Here is a 19544-nt window from a genome sequence, read left to right on the forward strand (position 1 = left end):
TCCCAGAGGAGAGCTAGGCTACAGCTGAGCATCCTGACCTTGAGCCTCAGCTTGACACATCGCCCCCAAATCCAACTCCCCATCAGGGATGGCTGGACGCATGAGAGGGAGCCAGGAGAAAGTGCCACCTTGGGCATCCCGGGAACAGACTCTGCTTGTTCACAGCCTCCAAAGGCAGTCTGTGTTGCCAGCCTGGATAGCAGAGGGCAGCTTCAGAGAATAAGGCAGACCATCACAGCCCTCACACAAGGAACTTTTAGACAAACATCAGCAGCAGCCCCTTTCCAAAGGCCACCATTCAACACCTCTTTAACGCTTCCCAGCTTCATCAGCGTAGATAAGTGTGGCACCATTTTTGTTTTGCCTGTGACATGCATATGAGGAATGGACTAAATGCCTCTGCTTTCCCACTAGGGAATGGGTGGGAACAATGGGTCTTACAAATGGAAGATGGAGGGAAAAGTGGGTTCAATCCCTTCCTTGATCTGGAGAGCCTGCTCTGCAGCACTGAGCAGCAGGGATTTGCTACCCAACAGGCCTCAAGTGCACGCCAACAGCTTAACCCGTCAGCACAGCACAAGCTCCCCTCATACTTTTCAACATGAGCCCATGGAGGAGTGTCAGGAAATCACCACAGGCAAGCTGCTGAAGAAAACTGGCTGGAGGCAAGAGACTAAGTTCCCTCATGGAAATCCAATAATGCAACCGTCTGCAGGTAAAAAAAAAAAAAAAAAAAAAAAACAAAAAACAAACAAACAAACAAAAAAAAACCAAAAACAAACCAACACTACATCTGAAGTATATTCCTATATCAGTGCAGCTCTACAGCTGTTTTGTAAAGAAAAAGCAGGAGTCAGGGATGCCAGCTAGAAAAATGAGCTGCTGCTTCCTCCTCCCCTTCCCCAAAGGAATTATCTGCATAAAAAAGACACATCCTAATAAGTACAGGAAGGTTGTATAAAACCCATCTGGCCTTTACTTTATCTCACAAGCATCTGAATTTTGCTCTAAGTGAGAGGAATTTTACAACAGATCTACTCCACATTTTCTGAGATTTTAAGAAAGAATGTGCGTTTAATCTCGCAACATTCAATGCCCTGAAGAAAGAAGCACCTCTAGGTATAGGTATATCACAAGAAATAATAATTTCTGTTAACTTTCCTTCCGCAACTAATATTTCTCCTTTAATGTGACTCCCTTAACATTCCACACATCAGCTTATCCCGTGAGAATTTATTTGTAAGCTTACCACTGTTTTCCATGCTTTGTTCAGCATTAGCATATGTACGAAGAAACTCGGCAAAAGCCCCATCTTGCTTCAGCAGCTCCTGGTAGGAGCCCATCTCAGAGATTTCTCCATCAGTCATTACCAGAATTGTATCCATCTGAGGCAGATAGTTGATTGCGTGGGTTACCAAAACCCGTGTCTAAATAGCAAAAGAAAAAAAAAAAAAAAAAAGGTTTTTCTAACATCTCAACATCTCAAATACAATGGTTGAACTACTGTTCTGCTGGCTGAATTCTGTGTATAACATAGTAATAACTATGGACAGGCATGCAGCATTATTAAGAAAAAATACTGTCCTTGTTTTGATTTTTGCATCAAAGAATTCTGAATTACAGAAAACAGAGCACATTTCATTATAAAAACTCACTATTTTATGAAAGTCCTCTAAAAATCTCAGAAGGATCCCTTCATTTTTCAGATGTTTGAAACAAAAGCCTGAATACACAACTTGACAAACTTGGAATCATTTGAACTCAGCAAAGAAAAACAAATCATTCTCTAGAGACAAGTAACTCATTATGACATACTTTATTTTTCAGGATTCCTTTTGGTCCAATAACTTTTTCAAAAATATGCTTCCCAACATGAGCGTCAACAGCTGATAAAGGATCGTCAAATAAATAGACATCTGCATTACAGTAAACCGCCCTAGCAAGACTGACTCGCTGTTTCTGTCCTCCAGACAAATTCACACCCTGGGGAAACAAGAAAACATGATCCTTTATTTACAGCTGAAGAGAGATGTCTTGCTACAGTTTGTGAAAGACAAGTCATAGGTGGTTTATGTGAATTAGAGAAATTTCAACATTGTATGAAACGTATCTCCATCACGAATAATTCCACTAGCACAACAGCATAAGCAATCACAGTTAAAATCCTCTTGGAAGGAAGCACAGCTATTAAGTTCTTGCTGTCAGTGAGGGGCTAGACAAAGAAAAGTGTTTGCTACCAATTAACCCAGACTGACCTACCTAATTTTGTACGTTCAGAGGCTACTTTTTTTCTCAGCTGTAATTCTGCAGTGCTGCCTCTGATTTAATAAACAAACTCTGTTCACATCCTACAGTCTGGTTGTCCTGCTGACCAATAAGAAAGATGAAGCTGCACCTTTTACTGAATCTGCAGCTGTCAGCTATACCCCACCTATAACTAGTCAGCAGGCAAAGCACATATCCCTACATCTCCCGGTCTTCTCGGGTACATCAGCTTGGCAGAACACTGAGCAGGTTACAAACACATACCCTGCTTGCCATGTGGTTAGGGGACACCTGGATTTGCTCCCATAACAGAGCACTACAACATGGATGCAAGTTTCTAAACCCCACACCACACATACACATACTTTTGCAACCAAGTGCCAGTTTTGGGGTAGTGGTTGTTTTGGGGATTTAGGGGTTTTGGGGGAGGGGCTTGTGAGTTTGGGGAAGGGGGGTGTTTGCTTGTTTTAAATGAAACTGAAGCGTTCAGGAGATTCTTCTCTTCCTGTTTCCATACATTTTTCTGCTCTATAACAATGGGAAGATGCTTTTGCATTCGTAATTGAGGACAGGCTTCCTCCCCTTTGAGGCTTAAAGACAATGAAAACATTCCATTAAAATTTGCCTCTTATTCTAGAGGATTTCTACTCTGAATGTTTTAAATTCAATACAACTTTAAGATAAAGTAGAATAGAAGTCATATGGCCTTAAGTACAAAGCAATAGCACTGTTATGGTAGAGTGGGTATTTAAATACCTTTTCTCCTATTTCTGTTTTGTCTCCCGTAGGAAGAATCTCTATATCGGGCAGCAGCGCACAAGCCTCAATCACACACTTGTACCGGTTCTCATTCATCTCCCTTCCAAAGATAATGTTATCTTCCAGAGTTGCATTTTGGACCCAGGCTTGCTGAGGAACGTAGGCTACTGAGCCCTGCAAGAAAAAGGAAGTTCCTTATTCGGTACTTTAGACTAAAAGTCTGTACGCAAAGTCAAAGCACAGCAGGGCTTTGAGAGGCAGACGGTGTTAACCACCTCACAAATGGCCTATGGTCATTTCAAAACTGCAGGAAGTGGTTCTTGGGCTACCACCTCCTCCAAAATGTTATTTTTATAATCTTCTCTACAAGTGAATTTAACAAAGTGTGTTGGTGGAAAATAAAGGACTTCAAACAAAACATGATTCACTAACATAAACTTGGAATAAACTTTTGCTTAGAGAGTATGTTTGCACAATTACTGAATGTCAAAAGTCGTTAGTTTTTTCATAGCATTATAAATTATGCTCTGCATAAAACAATTTCATCAGCAATGCAAGTATTTCACAAATGCACCCCTACCAAGGCATTTCTGAAGAAAGGAGGGAAATTAATTTTTATTTAAAAGTAACTTTAAAAGGAAAAGATTGAGCTACTGCAAAGTATTTTGCTTTGAAGATTAGTTCTGCCTTCTCTTTCTGCACAAACGATCAGTGATTCCGATCTCACCTACTTTATTTTTTCAGGACAATTTTGGAGATGACCAAAGGTGCATTCTTTTAAATGCAACATATTTGTTTCATCTTAAAATAATTCTCTTTCCATATATTACAGTAGCAGTGAAATCCAAAACAAATACTTTTTCCTTATTTACTTACTTACAGGTCATTTTTCCCCTGTGAGATCTGTGCAACTCTGATGTCTAAGAAAGTACAAACGACAACAGCAGCTTCTCCCATGTTTGGGTATCTGGGTGTACCCTCTCTCCTTGTAATGCTCTGATGTCTAAGAAGGTGTGAACCTCAGGCTGGAGGATGTATAATGGAGTCTCCTCGCCTCATGCCTGGCTGCCAACAAGACTCACCAGGATACTTATCTTTGAGACCTCCATCATTCTGTTTGACTAAATCTGAAACCAACAGATTTAGAAGTTGTTGGGTCGAGGCTTAACAGGCAATTACACAGAGTGCAGGCTAAGGCATACACATGGCTTGCCAGGAAGTCAGGCTAAAAAAGGTACTAATTTGAAAGGCTGTCTCTTCTCCTCTTAACACCACTTGGTAATCTAGAATCCCTCTGGCAATACCCACAAACAGCTGAACAATTCTTCAGACACATCACACCTTGACAACCACGTAGCCTTCTTTTTTGTCCATCTCCCCCAGTAAAGCAGACAGCAATGAAGACTTTCCACAGCCAACTTGACCAACAACAGCTACCAAGGAGCCTTCAGGAACAGTGAAATTAATGCTGAAATAAAATGCACATAATTCAGCCTTGCTTGCTGGCACATCCCAGTAGTTAAACAGTCTATTGAACAGCCCATATAAAGCCAGATGCAATGTGAATACCTACTGCAAATGCTGACACAGCACAGAAACTTTAACTGTTTGCAAATGCAAACAGTTCAGAAAAATTCAGAAAGCACCCAGCTCTTCTTACACTTAGGATATAGCGTCTTAATACGTAATTAGTCAAAAGGGGAACACAACCTGTCTGATATTTCTCTCAAATCTTCTGTGAACACAAATGTAAATACCAATGGATGCTTCCCAAACAGCATCCTTGCAGAACATGCAATTTAAGACCCAAGAAAGAGCAGCCAAAATGAAGGAAGGGGGCAGGGCACAGGGAAGACGCTACTTGTAGCTGCATCACCCCAGTTACTTCATTAGTCATACCACGTGAAGAGTTCTTCACTGGTTTTCTGCAGTACAGGAATAAAGGATGGCTACAGTTCAGCGAGAGTAAGATTTTAAAAGGAAGACTGAGGACACAGTGCAAACATGAGGCACTAGGGATAATTACGAGGGGCTAATCTGGCTGCATCCTCTAGATGGAGCTCATCCCATCTGCAGCACATAGCAAGAGCTTGAAATCTCTGGGGCTTTCCCTGCTCCCATTATACTTCTTCATACTCCCCTTTAGCCATTCCATATATAAAATATACTTTTTAAATTCCTCTAGTTCGTGAAGACCCTGGTTTAAAAAACCAAACATATAAATATAGAACAAGTGTTATTTGTTCTCCTGTTCCTTTAAGGCAACAAACTCTTCTGCATATAGATTTTATAGTTCAAATACAGGTCATTTATGATACAACAAGATTACAGAGCAGAATAAAGGGTACTAATTCTTACCTGTTCAGTGAAGGAGGATCATTTTTGGACCAGCTGAACGTTGCATTCTTTACAACAATGCTTCCTTCAGCTGACAAATAGAAAATTCATATTTATACAAGTGCCAACGAAAGCAGCTGAATTGCATGCTCAGGATCATGACACAGAAGTCAATCTAAGCACAGATAGGCAGAGGTATAAAGCTACTTTTTCAGCAGAAAAACAACCCACTGCTTACCAAAAGCTTGTGGTCTGCTTTTACTGAATTTATCAAGACAGCATTAGTTCTGAGGTTACACTTATTCAGTAACAAGGAGGTACATGAATGTCAACTATACAGAGATCCTGACTTATTCAGCTGCACCTTCCTTTATCCAACTCCCCTGCAGCACTGCAAAGTCAGCTCAGCAAACCAGCAGCCACAGGCTGACTTGTGCTTCAGTGGAGGCATCAGCTAAACTGCCAATTCCATGTGTGAAGCCAAGTTACTACAAGAATGATAGGGGAAAATAAAACCACCAAATAAGGTTGCATTGTACTGGCAGCTGTAGATTTTGAGAGTGTCAACTCAAAATATACCACTCCTAATTCAACCAAGTATGCAATAAATAGCTAGCCTAGGTAAATATTTACATTAGTATGCAAGTGAAGCCCACTATGGACCAAAAAAGAAACCCAAAAAAAACGAACAACAAAACCCCACACTGAAGATCTGTGAGCAATATTTTCATGGTTATCAGATGAGAAAGGGGAGGAGATATTCCCAAAAGGAAGATGGGGGCGGGGGGGGACAAAAAAAAAAAAATACAGTAGATGACTGCTTACTGGAAACCCAAGTGACTAAAATGATATAGAGCTGAGCTAACCACATGAGAGGCAGTGATGGGGATTTCACTATCTTTGTAAAAAGGAAGTAAGAAAAATCATTTAGAAGTGACTGACGCAGGTAAAGTCAAGTTTTGTTTTGCAAGAAAAAGGGCACTAGTTTTTCAGTAAATCTGCGTTCACATTTATCTGTCTCCTAAATGGCTCTATATAACCGGACCAGCAATGCTGCGTACAGTGGGAGCCATGCTGGGAGTAACGCCCTTTGCATTTACCAGAACTGGGACTTATCATTTCTCCTTCAGGGGTGCTGAATGTTACATGGTGGTTGTTCTCCAAAATGCTGGGTTTTGTCACAGCATTAATTATGATTCTGTTATATGCCTTTAAATTTCAAATGGCTACAATTAAAACAGCCTAACAAGTAATTTTTAGAGTGACCATCTGTGTCTGGATGCAACCATTCTGTAGTTTGGACACAGGAGAGGGGGAGAGAAAATAAATTACCTGAGAAGGTGGCAGAAACTTTATGTAATTTCATTTTACAAACTCCCTTCTCTGCTTTCTGGCTAAAATTATCAGTGGAATCTATCAAAATGCGGTAAGTTTGTTACAGAAAGCAAAAGAAATGCTGCAAAGCCACCCCAAACCTGTACACACTGATTTTCAACAGGAAAACAAAACTCACCCTCTGTGATGGGAACTCTGATAATGCTGTCTGGATCTAACTCTTCATGAGACAGGAACACCCTAAGGCGCTTCAAGGAGACACTGGCCTGCATGGGAAACGGATGTAAAACTATCTTATACTCTGCTCGTTATATTTAAGAGCCTGTTGTTTTGCACCACATATACATTACATCATTATTATGCACTCCCAATCCTTCCTTAAAACCATTGCATGGTTTCTTGCATAGTCATCACACTTGTACTTCCCAAACCACAAGAACTATGGTTGATTTTGGGAACACCCATCCACCCTTAACCAGGATTGATAATTTTGCTTGCACAGGTCTTAACACAGGAAATTCAAAGCTCCCTTGCTGAGGCAGCTGAATTTCACCAGTGGATGTTCTCTAAGCACAGGAACGTAACCTTTCCACCCAGTGGCTACTTCTGCACAGAAACACCAGTTAATGACTGAAGCCTTACTTCTACTATGCTGCTGATAACCATAGGAAGCATGTTCAATGGAAATCTGAGGATGTTGAATAATGCTAGGGAAACAAATGCCTTCTGAGCATCCAAGATGTTGTTCTTGTCTATTGTGACGTACACAGCAAACGTGGACAAGGCAACCTGAAACAAAGTGTAATGGTTACAGTTAGGGTCACATTTTTTAAAGCCACTAACTCAGGAGTCACCACAGTCTGATAACTGGACTCAGAGATCTAAAAAAATCAAAGAGCAATGTTCTGGTAACTTCCTTGTCCCTGATAAGCTTTTTGCTAAACAAACATTTGCTTTAAATCTATTGTTGTAGAAAGAAGTTGATGGCTCCTCTTGGAAAGGTGTCAAGTGCTCACTTTCTTCACATAGCAAGGGTGACAACACAAATGCCCCAGGTTATTTGTGGTCACACTGCAGGAGAAGGGAAGGAGAGGAATGATCACTAGTGGTTCTCGCTGCCATCTTCAGTTTTAAGGCACTCCCCACCGTACCAGATATTGGATCAGTAACATATATAGACATAAAAGATAGAATCCCAATGCTAACCCATTTTGTATTTTGTAGAGACTACCTCAACCCTAGATTTCCAAGTGCAGCCCACTTTATCACGGACAGATTGTTTTCCAAGAAACTTGAAATGTTACTGCATTACAAAGATGAAACTTTATAGTACCTAAACAGTTCACAACAGAAAAGCTTAAAATCCATGCTGAACAAGAAAATTACATTGAACCATTGTTATCATCAATCGTAAGGTATAAAAATAACTCAAAAAATCCATACTTATCTGCATTTTGTTAAAAATACGTTGATGAGTAAATTATAGTAAAATTACAGTAAACTAAGTAAAACCTCAGAGTGTACTGGAAGATCCAGCAACTCTTTCCCACAGTCTGCCACTGTGGGCATCAAGGAATCTCAAGGTAGGCTAACCTTTGGCATTCCCGCTCCCACAGGACTTGAAACAATTAGCTCATATGCCTAACAGTCTCATCTAAGCACAGCATCCATTGAAGACATTAGTATTTGTTAAAAATCTGACTGCTGTGAGGACATGTATTGTTCTTCATACTGCGGCTGACTCAGCTGTGCCTGGTACAGTAGCTTGTTTGTACAAACCTTAGTTTGGACAACCATATCCCAGGGAGAAAGCCCTCCCACAGAGATCAAAAACAAGACTGGGTCCAAAGAATAACCTCAGAAGCAGCATGTCTGCACTCTTGTGTTACCAGCAATTAGTCTGAAATACACCCTTATCAGCACACACAGCAGTAGGGAGGGTACTACAAAATTAATAGTTCATGACACCATTATTAAACAATGTTTTAAAGAGCCCTGGTCACAGAAACAGGAGAAGGAATAGAGGAAATAAAGAGTTTTGCATGGCAAAAGTACTTTCAAGTAGGCACTTACAATAATTCTTTAATCAGAAGTTCAGAAGAACACACAGGAATGAACAAAAGTCCAAGAAACAGGATGTTAAAGAGCAGCCTTGCACTTCGGTTTGAACCAATTCTGACCCAGTGGCAAACACCCTACGGTGTAGGGCCACTGCCGCACTTTCACATGTGTGCTGAAACAGAGCTACTCCTTAGGCAATTGTCTTCTTAGACTCCACAGAACAGCATTAAAGGAGTCCACCTGCAGAGTTTTATTTAGAAACTTCATTTAATAATGTATTTATATTAAAAGCATCTCAGACTTCTTTTAGAAAAGCATTCACTTAAGAATGCAGCTGATGTTTCCTACCCAGGGCACTGCTGCTTCTGCCTTTCATCATGCCCAAAACATAATGTAAACACTAAAAATGTTTGCAGGAAAGGAATCTGAGACTGGAAAGTACACTTAAACACCTTCAACTGGAACAGCACATATTTTATCCTAATGTAGTCATAGCTTTTATTTGCTTCTGCAGACAAGAGCAATGGCCCCTTGTTCAAATAGGGTCTGAAGCAATTTTGATGTGATCTCACCCTTGTCTCCCTTTTATTAGTTTAAATGTAAGCTAACCACAAACACAGAGGGGATGTTTCACATATTAAGAATTAATTTTTTTTTAAATAAGAATTTAAAACAATCCCAGGGTACACAATGGTTTTACCTCTCCACATTGTTCTTAAACAGGTGCCGAAAGAACCCAGGCCAGAGGTACGCCTGGTGCACAATGTCCCATTCGATCAAGGCCTCTTATCTAAGGACCTGCTGCTCTCAGAAAGATGCTGAAATATGGGAAGTTTTACTCTGTCAGCCACAGCTACCACCTGGAGAGTACTGTGCACATTAGTAACCTCTTTGAAATCTCAGGTTCCTCAAGTGCACTACCAAAAATAGAGGGAGATGCAGAGGAGGTTTTTATTTTTAAATACTTCAGCCATTACTTCTAGAATACATCCAACTTGTCACTAAGTTTCAAAAACAACAGTAGTGCCTTTTCATAGAGAAGTGTTCAATTTCATAAATGTTCAGTTTCCCACTGCGGTGGAGGGCATTCTGACTCTTCCACTCATTAAAAAACAAAATCAAAAGAAGTTCTTAAGCATTGCCTTGGAAAGCAGGATCCCAAAAAGGAAAACAAACTTCTAGATTGTTTCACTTACCAAGAAAGGAGCACAAACCCAAGTGAAGGTTGCCATTGCAGCAAGGTAAGCAGATTTTTTTAGGACTTTGAGTTCTTTCTGTCTGATCTCTAATACCTTCTCTCTGAAGGCTAATTCCCAAGCATAAAGTTTCAGAACTTTAATCCCATTGAGAATTTCATTCATCAGCTTAATTCTGTTGTCTTTGCTCTTCATTTGAGCCACCTAAAAACAACATTGCAAAAAATAATTAGCAGAGCACAATACTTGGCAGACCCACAAAGTTCTGAGCTTTGTATTTTGCAATTGCAAAATTTACCTCATTATCATCAAAAGCTTACTAGCTTCCCAAGCAGGAAATCTGAGATGCTGTCTGAACAAACAAATAAGCAAAATTTACAAGATGTTTTAAACCAATTAGAAGAATGCTTCATGCAACTAAAAATCCAAACCAAGATCAAAACAGTTGTGGCACTGGTTTAAGCGGGATGAATCCTGCATCAGGGAGACCTGGGACTCCGGTTCCTCCTAGGTACAATATACGGTTAAAAAACAAGCCACTATAATCAAGCTTCAGTGATGTACAGTCTGCATCTAACCTTAGACCAAACTTGGTTTTGCTTCAGTTTCAGCACTATCAATGGCTTTCTGATGGTACACTAAGGCAAAAAGCTTTCCATTCAGCCATAAGAAGAAAGTCCACTCTTCAGAATTTTCCATCTTCATAAAGCATTTTAATGACAGCAGTGCAAAGCTGAAACAACATTCTGACTCAGCTCTAGGCAGAGTCAGTAGACTACACCAGTACAGCTATCCCAGACAGCTCTTACCAGTGGCAGCGTGGCTGTGACTGGCTAGATACCCCTACTTCTCCCATAGAGGAACCAAATGCTGTGGTATATTTTGGTGAACATCTAGACCCTAAAAGGTTTCATTTAAATACATCAGTCTCCTCTGACATTCAGTAAATTCAGTTAGTAGTGAAGTCTGTACCAGAAAGCATGTGCTGGGGGTGCCGAAAGTAGTTTTTGCACCAGAAAACATCAGAGTTTGAGTCTACATTTACTTATGTGCACTCTCTGTAACAAACTGATCCCCTTTAAAGAAAATCAACTAGGGACCAAGAGCAGCCAAGAACTAAGACTTCTTCCTACCCATCCTTCCAGGAAAAAAAACCATAATATAAAAAAAGCCAAGAACTAAGCCACATACACACACCCCCCAACACTGCAACCACCATCCTGGAAACGTGGCTATTTTACTCATTAAGGTTCATTAGGCAGAGAGTAGTTTATGTTTGGACTTTAGTTTCTTAGGCAGCATGTTAAAAACTAAACTAATTCCAATCCAATCATTGGGTTTTTCATGAAGCTGGCTAACCTGCTACCTTGGTCTTAACTACTGCAAAATTTTTAGACCATTATGTACATACGCTGTAAGGCTGAAAAAGACATGAGTTTGTTTATTCTGCATACAGAACACCTCTGACCTTTCTTTCCCTTCCCTTTTTTTTAAGGGATAAATAGAGGGAGCGAAAAAAAATTTAAAAGGACAAACCTCAGGAACAAGTCAAAGAGCAGAACATATTTCTTAAAAGCACTCTGTCGCATATATAAAGGTTCTAACCTGATAAGTTTTTGTCTTCATTGCCATCACAGCATTTATCGGAACCAGAAGGATCATGACAGCCACGCCTGCCAGCACCGAAGGACCTAAATTCTGAAAAGCACTTAGTTGTAAACATTTTTATTCAAGCTAATTTTTAATAATCTTGGGTCAAAACACTGCATACGCTACAGAAAAGCATTCTGACCTAGCTTTTCAACCTCTTCTTCCCCTTCCAAGAACAGCTTGGGGGAAGAAGAGGAGGATCAAGTAGGTGCTTGGGTTGATGTTTATGTGTTTTGATTTTTGAAACAAACATACGTATATAATCCCCATATAGAGAAGCGTATATATAGATAGAAATCAATCTCTCCATACGTGCCTATCTATACACACACACAAAGAGGTATTTTAATGTTTTCCAGTTTTTGCTGGTTTGTCTGTTCTTCTGAAGTAGAGATCCATGCAGGGAGTGACAGATTTCTTGGGGAAGTTCATTACCTTTCTGATTGACAGTGAGAATCAGTGACTGTCTGGACTAGATATAGCAAACGTCTCATAAGGTGACTCTCAGAGTGCAGAACCAAGACCACTTTTCTTTAAGTGACTAGTGAGATACTATAGGTGCTGCAATCTCCCAAAACATAGTAGTTCTCATCTGCATCCTCCCCACATGCACTCAGATGTGCAAATTAAGAACCTTCTGACTTCCTTCTTGACAGCAGTGACAAAAGCAGCTCTGAATGGCTTCTAAACAAACAGGATTTTCTGCACACTGCTGTAAACCCTCCAGTGGTCTGAACAACAGCTGTCCGTAGGCATGACCATAGGAAGCATTGCCAAAGTCAAACCAGGAAACAACACACAATACTCACCTGCCACAGTAAGTATAGTGCTAATATCACCTGGAGAGGTGCAGACCAAATCATGTTTATATAGGTGGACAAGTCCATGAATCTCTGAGCATCCACAGACATTAGATTCACAATCTCACCCACAGTAGAAGTCTTTCTAGCAGAATTTGTAATAACAAGTGCCTAGGTGCAGATTGAAAATAAAAAACAATTAAGGCAACATGAAGGAAGACATCTTTAAACATCTTTAAAATTACCTGCTTCATATTCTGTTTACCCTGCGCATCTTACAAAATGGAAGCTGTATAATTTGAAGCAAGCAGGTGGGTTTAAACTAATAGAGAATTAAAGACAACAAGCAGCCTTGGGGTCAGGGTTGTTTGGTTAGTGGTTTTACTGCTTGGGAGGGTATTGTTTGCATGTTTTGGTTTTTACTGCAAGAAGCAGTCTCTTCACTTCTTGTCACACACTTTTCTCACAGAACAATCAGTCCAGAGCTTTCTAAAACGTTCTAGCTTATTCAAGATGAAGTGGCACCGCTGCTAAGTCCCAAATGAAGCTGTAAATGTAGATGCATCTTAATTTCTGCACTAAGTGAAGCAGTTTCACATGCCTAGTCTAAATGAGACAAGGTTTCTTGTTTGGCAGTGGGAAGAAGGTGCCTGAACTTTAACTAGTAAATTAGAAAATTGCTCTATTTTAAAGGCTTTTATTTATACATTAGATACTCTCTTATTTCTAGTAAGAGCTAGGAATCAGCCTACTAGAGTCTCCTAACTACTTTAATTATTCAGACTTAAGCGATGCATTCACACAGTCACTGAGAGGTATCGTCATATATTTAAAGAAACACCTACCTTTCGATAAATTACACCAACAATAGCTGTTTTGAGCCTCATTCCGGTTACAAAGCAAATATGAAAATATTGGTGAAGAATCAGCGTCTGAAGACAGGCACAAACAAACAGCAGCCCTGTATAAAAGTAGCCTTGCCAGTTTGGGGCAGCTTTATTATTTACAAAGTTGATTAGCAATCTGCGGAGAGAAGAATTAGTCCTCTTGATAGATGCATGAAATGTCAAGGTTAGAACCTTAGATTATCCCAAACATTATAGCGGTCATGCAAGCACCCAAAGTATCCAACTTAGATAAAACACATAAAAAACCTTAGAAACTTTTATACTTGCACACATAACTCCCTCCTCCTAACAACGTACCACTTTAAAAGATAAAGTATCACATACCTTACAGTTACAGCATTCTCTTGGAGCTACACTAAAAGGTCTCACACTCCCTCCAGCTAAAATACAACTGGTTACAGTTGTTTTATTACTTCTCACCTTAAAACAATACCCCCTTTAGCTCTCTGTTGCTTCACATACTATGACTTGTAATTCCACGATCGTTACAGGTTAGAATTAAATAAACTCCTGTTGTTGTTGATTACATTCCTGCCTGGCCTTCCTAGTGTTGTAAAGGAACATAAAAAGTCAAACATTTAATCCATGATGTTGTAATTTGAAAACCAGTGGACCAAAATCATCTGCGTGCATGGTCTCTAACTTGCATGACGACTCCACCCCAATTGAACCAACTGAAGGCAAAGCAGCTTGGTAAGTGAAATACACTGTGTTTTAAATTCTGTACACATACTTTTAATACAATAATAAAGTATATAGGTCTTACTTCAGAATTTCTGGGCCTGCAAACATCAAGAGATCATGTGCAGCTTTAAACAGGAAGCTCATGAGAAAATATGGTCCAAAGGTTTTATATAACACCTTGAATAAAGATGCTTCAGAGTTCTTTTCAGATGGTTTTATAATCAAAGCTTCAGCCTCTTCTGTCACATCACCGTTTGAGTCGCTTGACTTTTGCTGCTTTTTGGGCGAGTATAACATGTTTAATGGTTGCCTGAAATAGAGTAGGTATATAATGTAGCCTTTATTCAACCATAAAGCCAACTGGAAAAATGCATAGTATACAAATGAGATGTTTATGAACTGTTTTTGTCCTTCTTAATAGTTTAACTGGGGTTTACTGTCAATCAAACATCTTTTTAATCATACAACTATGGCTGAACAAACTGGCCATTCAGAAATGGTCACCTTTTTGTGATAGGTAACATTCCTGTTGAATCTCTCCTGTAGGTCTGCCCTGGGGAATGAGAAATAGGGCCGTAACCTGTGTTAAACTTAAAGTGCAAAGGACATTATTATTCTAGAACCCAGTATGCTGAACTTTCTTTAAAATAAAAGCCTCACTGCACTACTGGAGTTAGAAAATTGCAGTCAGATTTATGCCAAGTCATCTGAAAAGGACTGAAGACATTCATTTCATACATCTGGCTTATGCCAAACTACATACTTCCAAACTTCTGAGGACAAACTGTATTTACGCTGTGTAAGCAAGCAAGCAATTTTCCTTCAATGAAAAGGTACTCCTATTTGCTGCAGTAAAGGATGATGAAAGCAGGATGGAAACCACAGGCATGCAGTCTTTCTAATTTTAGTCAGCTGGTTTAGATGCCCAGACTCCCTATATAGTCAAAGGAAAGAAATAAGCTTCTCACTTTTACACCCTGAACTGCCCTCCTGAGGCTTCACTAACTATAGAGGGAGCCCAAGTTCCTAAATTACGTGACTGAAGGTCGACTGTGTGGAAACATTCCCTCCTCAGGGAAAAAACATACATCAAAAGTAACAAAAATCAGCTTTGGATCATGAAAGACTAAGGGAAACTTGATGCAGCTCTTCATAAAGAAGACACACAACACCCTACTTGGTTCCTACTCTGTATGCACTTAAGGAGAAATACAGATCTGCCACTTGGGCCTTACAAGGCAGGTTTGATAAAAGATGACAAACACCTCTAAGTAGAGGCTGAGTAACTTGAGCTTTTGAACCTCCACATCTTGGAAGAACTGCCAGCCAGGATAACTGAGCTTACCTCTTGGTCTTTGCCCACTCTTTTGCCCAGTTTCTAGCCAAACCTGGCACTATCTCCTCCGATGTGTCCTCTTTATTTAACGACCATAAATCCTTGGCTTCCAGAGGCCTCCGATAACCCTGAACCATCAACCTGTATTAGAAAGAATCAACACTACATATTTAAGAACACTAGAGAGATGTGTGTGTATATATATATGCTATTAAGACAGTGGTTCTTACATCCAGCCCCAAAACAGAGCCAGCTCTTCACAGAAACGCATGCAAGAGTTAGCATCTGGACCTGTGTTGCTACAGGTACTAAAACATACATCCTCCTGTCTTTACTGTGAGAATTAGACACTAAAACTTCTAAGGATCCAGGATATGCCACTGAATTCAAATTTCAGGGAAAATAAAAGAAAGGATGAAGTGATCTCATTTGAAAATCAACCAAGCAACTACTATTTCCATGCCTACCAAGTTTCAAAATCTTTATTAGCCTTTAATTTTATAAAGCAATTCCTTTCATCTAGCTTTCTGTTGGAACTCTGGCCAAGCACCAACCACAACTATAAACCAATATTATTTTACACGTTTCTGTGCTTTAACTCACAAGAACATGTGTTGTGATCAAATCATATAGTATAACCAAAGCTCAGTTAATAATTAAAAAAAATAAAAAAAGAACCTACTAGACAAAAAGCGCTAACAGTTTTGAATGCCTTATTTTCTAAACACAGCAGGCAATTTCTACCTTCTTATCACAGAATCACAGAATGGTAGGGGTTGGAAGGGACCTTCAGAGATCATCTAGTCCAACCCCCCTGCCAAAGCAGGTTCACCTACAGCAGGTTGGACAGGATCACAGCCAGGTGGGTTTTGAATCTCTCTCGAGAAGGACACTCCATTATATTTCCCAAAGAAATTTTTTTATTATATTCTTTCAGCAAACATACTAAATAAATACTGGCAAAATTTTAAATTACAAAGACATTACACAAAGGAAGTAAACATATTAATCAAATTTTTTGGGGAAAAAAAAGTTTATCTACAAAACAATCAACCCAAAAACCCAATATTATTATTGCATGGTTATTGCTAATTTAACTTTAATTATTGCTTTATGCGTCATCTTGATCTTACCCAGTGATCCACCAGAAAGTGATTCTGGAGAGGAAAGAAGCACTGAACTCTGGACATGGATTCTAAAGGAGAGAAAAATAAATCAATCCACATACAAAGTGACTGATAGCAGGCCAAAAGAAACAAACGAAGCAGAAAATTCCTGTTGTTTATAGTATTTTTTTCACATTACTAAACTTGTCATTTATGCTGTTGAAAACTTGTTCAGAAAACACAAGCACAGCTTCAGGGCTGTCAGCAGACTAGACCACTGGGACACAGGAATAGCAGTGCCCCATGTCAACAGTACAACAAATAGCTGAGGGAATTTTGTAAGATAGTGCAGGCCAGACAATCTCTCAAGATCTCACGATCAACAAGCCTCATCAACAAGCCCAGGAAACTTAAGTATCCATAAAGGTATGCAGCTAGCTCGTGTTCTACACCCAGCACAATGGCTGTCTGTTGAACTCTCTTAAGGTTAACATCCTCTCCTCATCCAGGTGGATTAAAACAGCAGAAAGGAACGCTGGAAGAATTTCAACGGCACTAAAGGTGATTTACTTGCAGAATGCCAGATTTCTCTCTTCCCTCTTTCATTGCTCTGAACGGTATCTAAAGAACGCTAAAACCAGCCACTCCTTTGGCACACAAACCACTAGGTTTTTATCATCAACTATAATTGGAGCAACTCAGGTATTTCCATCTACAAAAGTCACAAACATCATTAGAGTACTGCAATTAAAACAGCTGGAGCCAAGTGTCTCCAAGATTGGCATTTTTCAACTCATATTTGTGTAACCTGGCTTCTCCACTAAGCTATACTGAAGTGTGTCGTAATCAAGCTACACAAAACAGACTCCTGCATTTCCTCCTCTTCACACCACAGCTTTTTTTACAACTTTGTAGGGAACAATAAGGGTATGTATGAGACGAACACTTTTCTTGAAAGGGGATAAGAGTTCCACATTTCCAAAGTATTTAAACACTTGCAACAAAGTGACTGCAAGCAAATCCAACACCATCCCTTAATGAATAAATACAAGCTTTTAAATGTAAAGAAGTCAAAAAAAAAAAGGTGGGTGGTGGGGGTGGAGCGGTACTTTCAGCCTTATGCCACATCAGCATTACTGACAGACAGATTTCTACTTCACCAAATACAGGGAATACTTTCAACTTAAAAAAAATTTGAAATATTCTGAACTTTACATTAAATGTTGTATTGCTTCTTTCCTTTATACTTTTTTTAATCTACTTGCAGGTGGCAACTCTAAATTCAAAAGCCCACTAGATCTTGTGGTACCAAAAACTGGACTTCATTTCCGTAAAGCAAAAGTTTAAAACATTAAAACATTTCAGATTACTGTTATAATAATAATATTTTGATAAAATTAAATAGTTATCACACAAAGAACTATTAATCCTACTGACATTCATGCCAGATAGAATGAAGACAACAAGTTGTAACAAATCTGCACTTACGCAACGTAAACAAAGCGAAAACAAGAGACAAAACGCATTGTTTGACTGCTATGTAACATCAGCATCTACATCTCAGAAATTTCACTGTAGTTTTTTGGCTTAAGTAAACGCATAAGATTTTACTCAAGACTTACAAACATTTCTGGTTTGGAAATGCTTGTCAGAAGGGAATAAAACATAATTTAAGACTGACTAACATGACTTGCTTTGTTCTTTTCCCCATAACATTCAACAAACACACCACTCATGAAAAAAGAAGGTTAAAATTTGAAGTCTGCCCTATTTCCTAGAGACAGTCCTAGAAATACTCAGAACACACAAACAAACTAACGTGGTCTCAAAGCACCTGGTAATTATTGTAACCATGATCAAAGCAGAACAGAAGGTTTCCATAAATCCACAGTATCCTGTCAAATACATTTCATCCCTGAAGGAGATGAAAAGAACCCAAAGATGAAGAGGAGCCAAAGACTCAACAGTATACTCTTCCCTCCAGGCATATACATGCAGACTGTCTGCCAGAGGTAATGCAGAGCACCACTGGCACACTGGATATTGATGGAGAAGGTAACTGGGGAATTCAGTTAAGTGCAACTGGTTGCAGACCTTTTCCACAGTTACAAAGCCAACACTTATTTCCCCACACACACACATTTCGCACCTTCCTCCTTCAGTCAGTGCCACCTAACATCCATCAAACCAGAATTACACCTTACAGAAAACAGAACTGAGGTTTCTAAACTTGGCAAATCCAAACTCCAGGCAGTGACAGGTGTCACTCCACTGAGGCTCAGAAGGTGTAGCCTGGGGTAAGCAAGCAGAATAATGATCCAGCATCCCATGGGTCTCTTTAGATCCATGCCATCTAGCCAGCACATATCATTAAGAACATACACAAAAAAGATCGCATCTAGATAAAATTAAATTTCTACATCCAGACCACCCTCCAACATTAACTGCTTTTGCAATTGAGCTGGTTAAATTTTTGCTTCATTCAAGAGAGGTAAACATGGAAATCAAATGCATCTGTCCAGATTCACAGGTGTTCCAGGTATAGATTCTTCCTCACAAGAAAAGAATACACATCCGTATGAGTTACTGCCTACTGAACGGTATCAGATGACTAGGGCAGCATTTCAAGTCGGTATTTCCCACTGATTGCCAGAAGCACTCCTGAATATAAATACATATGACTTAACCTTCAGGAATGCTATTCAGGAATGACTGAAACAGTATTTTTGCTCTTTCTCTTAAATACAGACCACCCTGTTTTGCATGTTATGGGCTTCATCTTCTGCATCACCAACTAAAGAGCAGAAAGAACACTCTATTGCAAACAAGTCAAAAAGATTTGAATTATTTGGCACCTGGGAGACTGTGGCCCTATAACTCATTGTACGGAATACTGCAGGTATCATACGCAGCACTCGGTACAGACTGAACACTTACAGGATCATTTACTGTTTCAGAAAACAAAGGTGGTCGTTCTGGAAAACAACACAGGACGAGCTGTACCAATAACAGGATGAAGTAGATGCAGAACGTGGCAAAACGAAACGCATCCACTTCAGCACCCTGCAAAGGAAGGTAATATTCCAATTAGAAGGCTTGAGGAATTT

At 39.6% G+C, this 19544-nt stretch overlaps 1 protein-coding gene across 8 annotated transcripts in view; it reads right to left on the reverse strand.

Annotated features, from left to right (window-relative positions):
• Window positions 1–19544, reverse strand: part of LOC141747066 (multidrug resistance-associated protein 1) — a 60047-nt gene that overhangs the window by 21794 nt on the left and 18709 nt on the right. For 5 of the 8 annotated variants that reach the window (XM_074596661.1, XM_074596657.1, XM_074596662.1 and 2 more), the window contains exons 5-19: window positions 19375–19500; window positions 16465–16526; window positions 15341–15472; window positions 14078–14305; window positions 13249–13426; window positions 12413–12574; window positions 11559–11651; window positions 9954–10157; window positions 7339–7485; window positions 6875–6962; window positions 5383–5452; window positions 4366–4492; window positions 3022–3198; window positions 1816–1983; window positions 1250–1427 (exon numbers count right to left, since the gene is read on the reverse strand). In XM_074596661.1, coding sequence (XP_074452762.1) covers window positions 1250–1427; window positions 1816–1983; window positions 3022–3198; window positions 4366–4492; window positions 5383–5452; window positions 6875–6962; window positions 7339–7485; window positions 9954–10157; window positions 11559–11651; window positions 12413–12574; window positions 13249–13426; window positions 14078–14305; window positions 15341–15472; window positions 16465–16526; window positions 19375–19500 — 2140 coding nt within the window. Of the gene's footprint in view, window positions 1–1249; window positions 1428–1815; window positions 1984–3021; window positions 3199–3904; window positions 4139–4365; window positions 4493–5382; window positions 5453–6874; window positions 6963–7338; window positions 7486–9953; window positions 10158–11558; window positions 11652–12412; window positions 12575–13248; window positions 13427–14077; window positions 14306–15340; window positions 15473–16464; window positions 16527–19374; window positions 19501–19544 lie in introns of those variants that run through there. The other 3 variants (XM_074596660.1, XM_074596664.1, XM_074596665.1) reach the window with 3 other exon arrangements.

This window comes from Larus michahellis, chromosome 8 (genome assembly GCF_964199755.1).
Source record: "Larus michahellis chromosome 8, bLarMic1.1, whole genome shotgun sequence".
Taxonomy (NCBI): Eukaryota; Metazoa; Chordata; class Aves; order Charadriiformes; family Laridae; genus Larus; species Larus michahellis.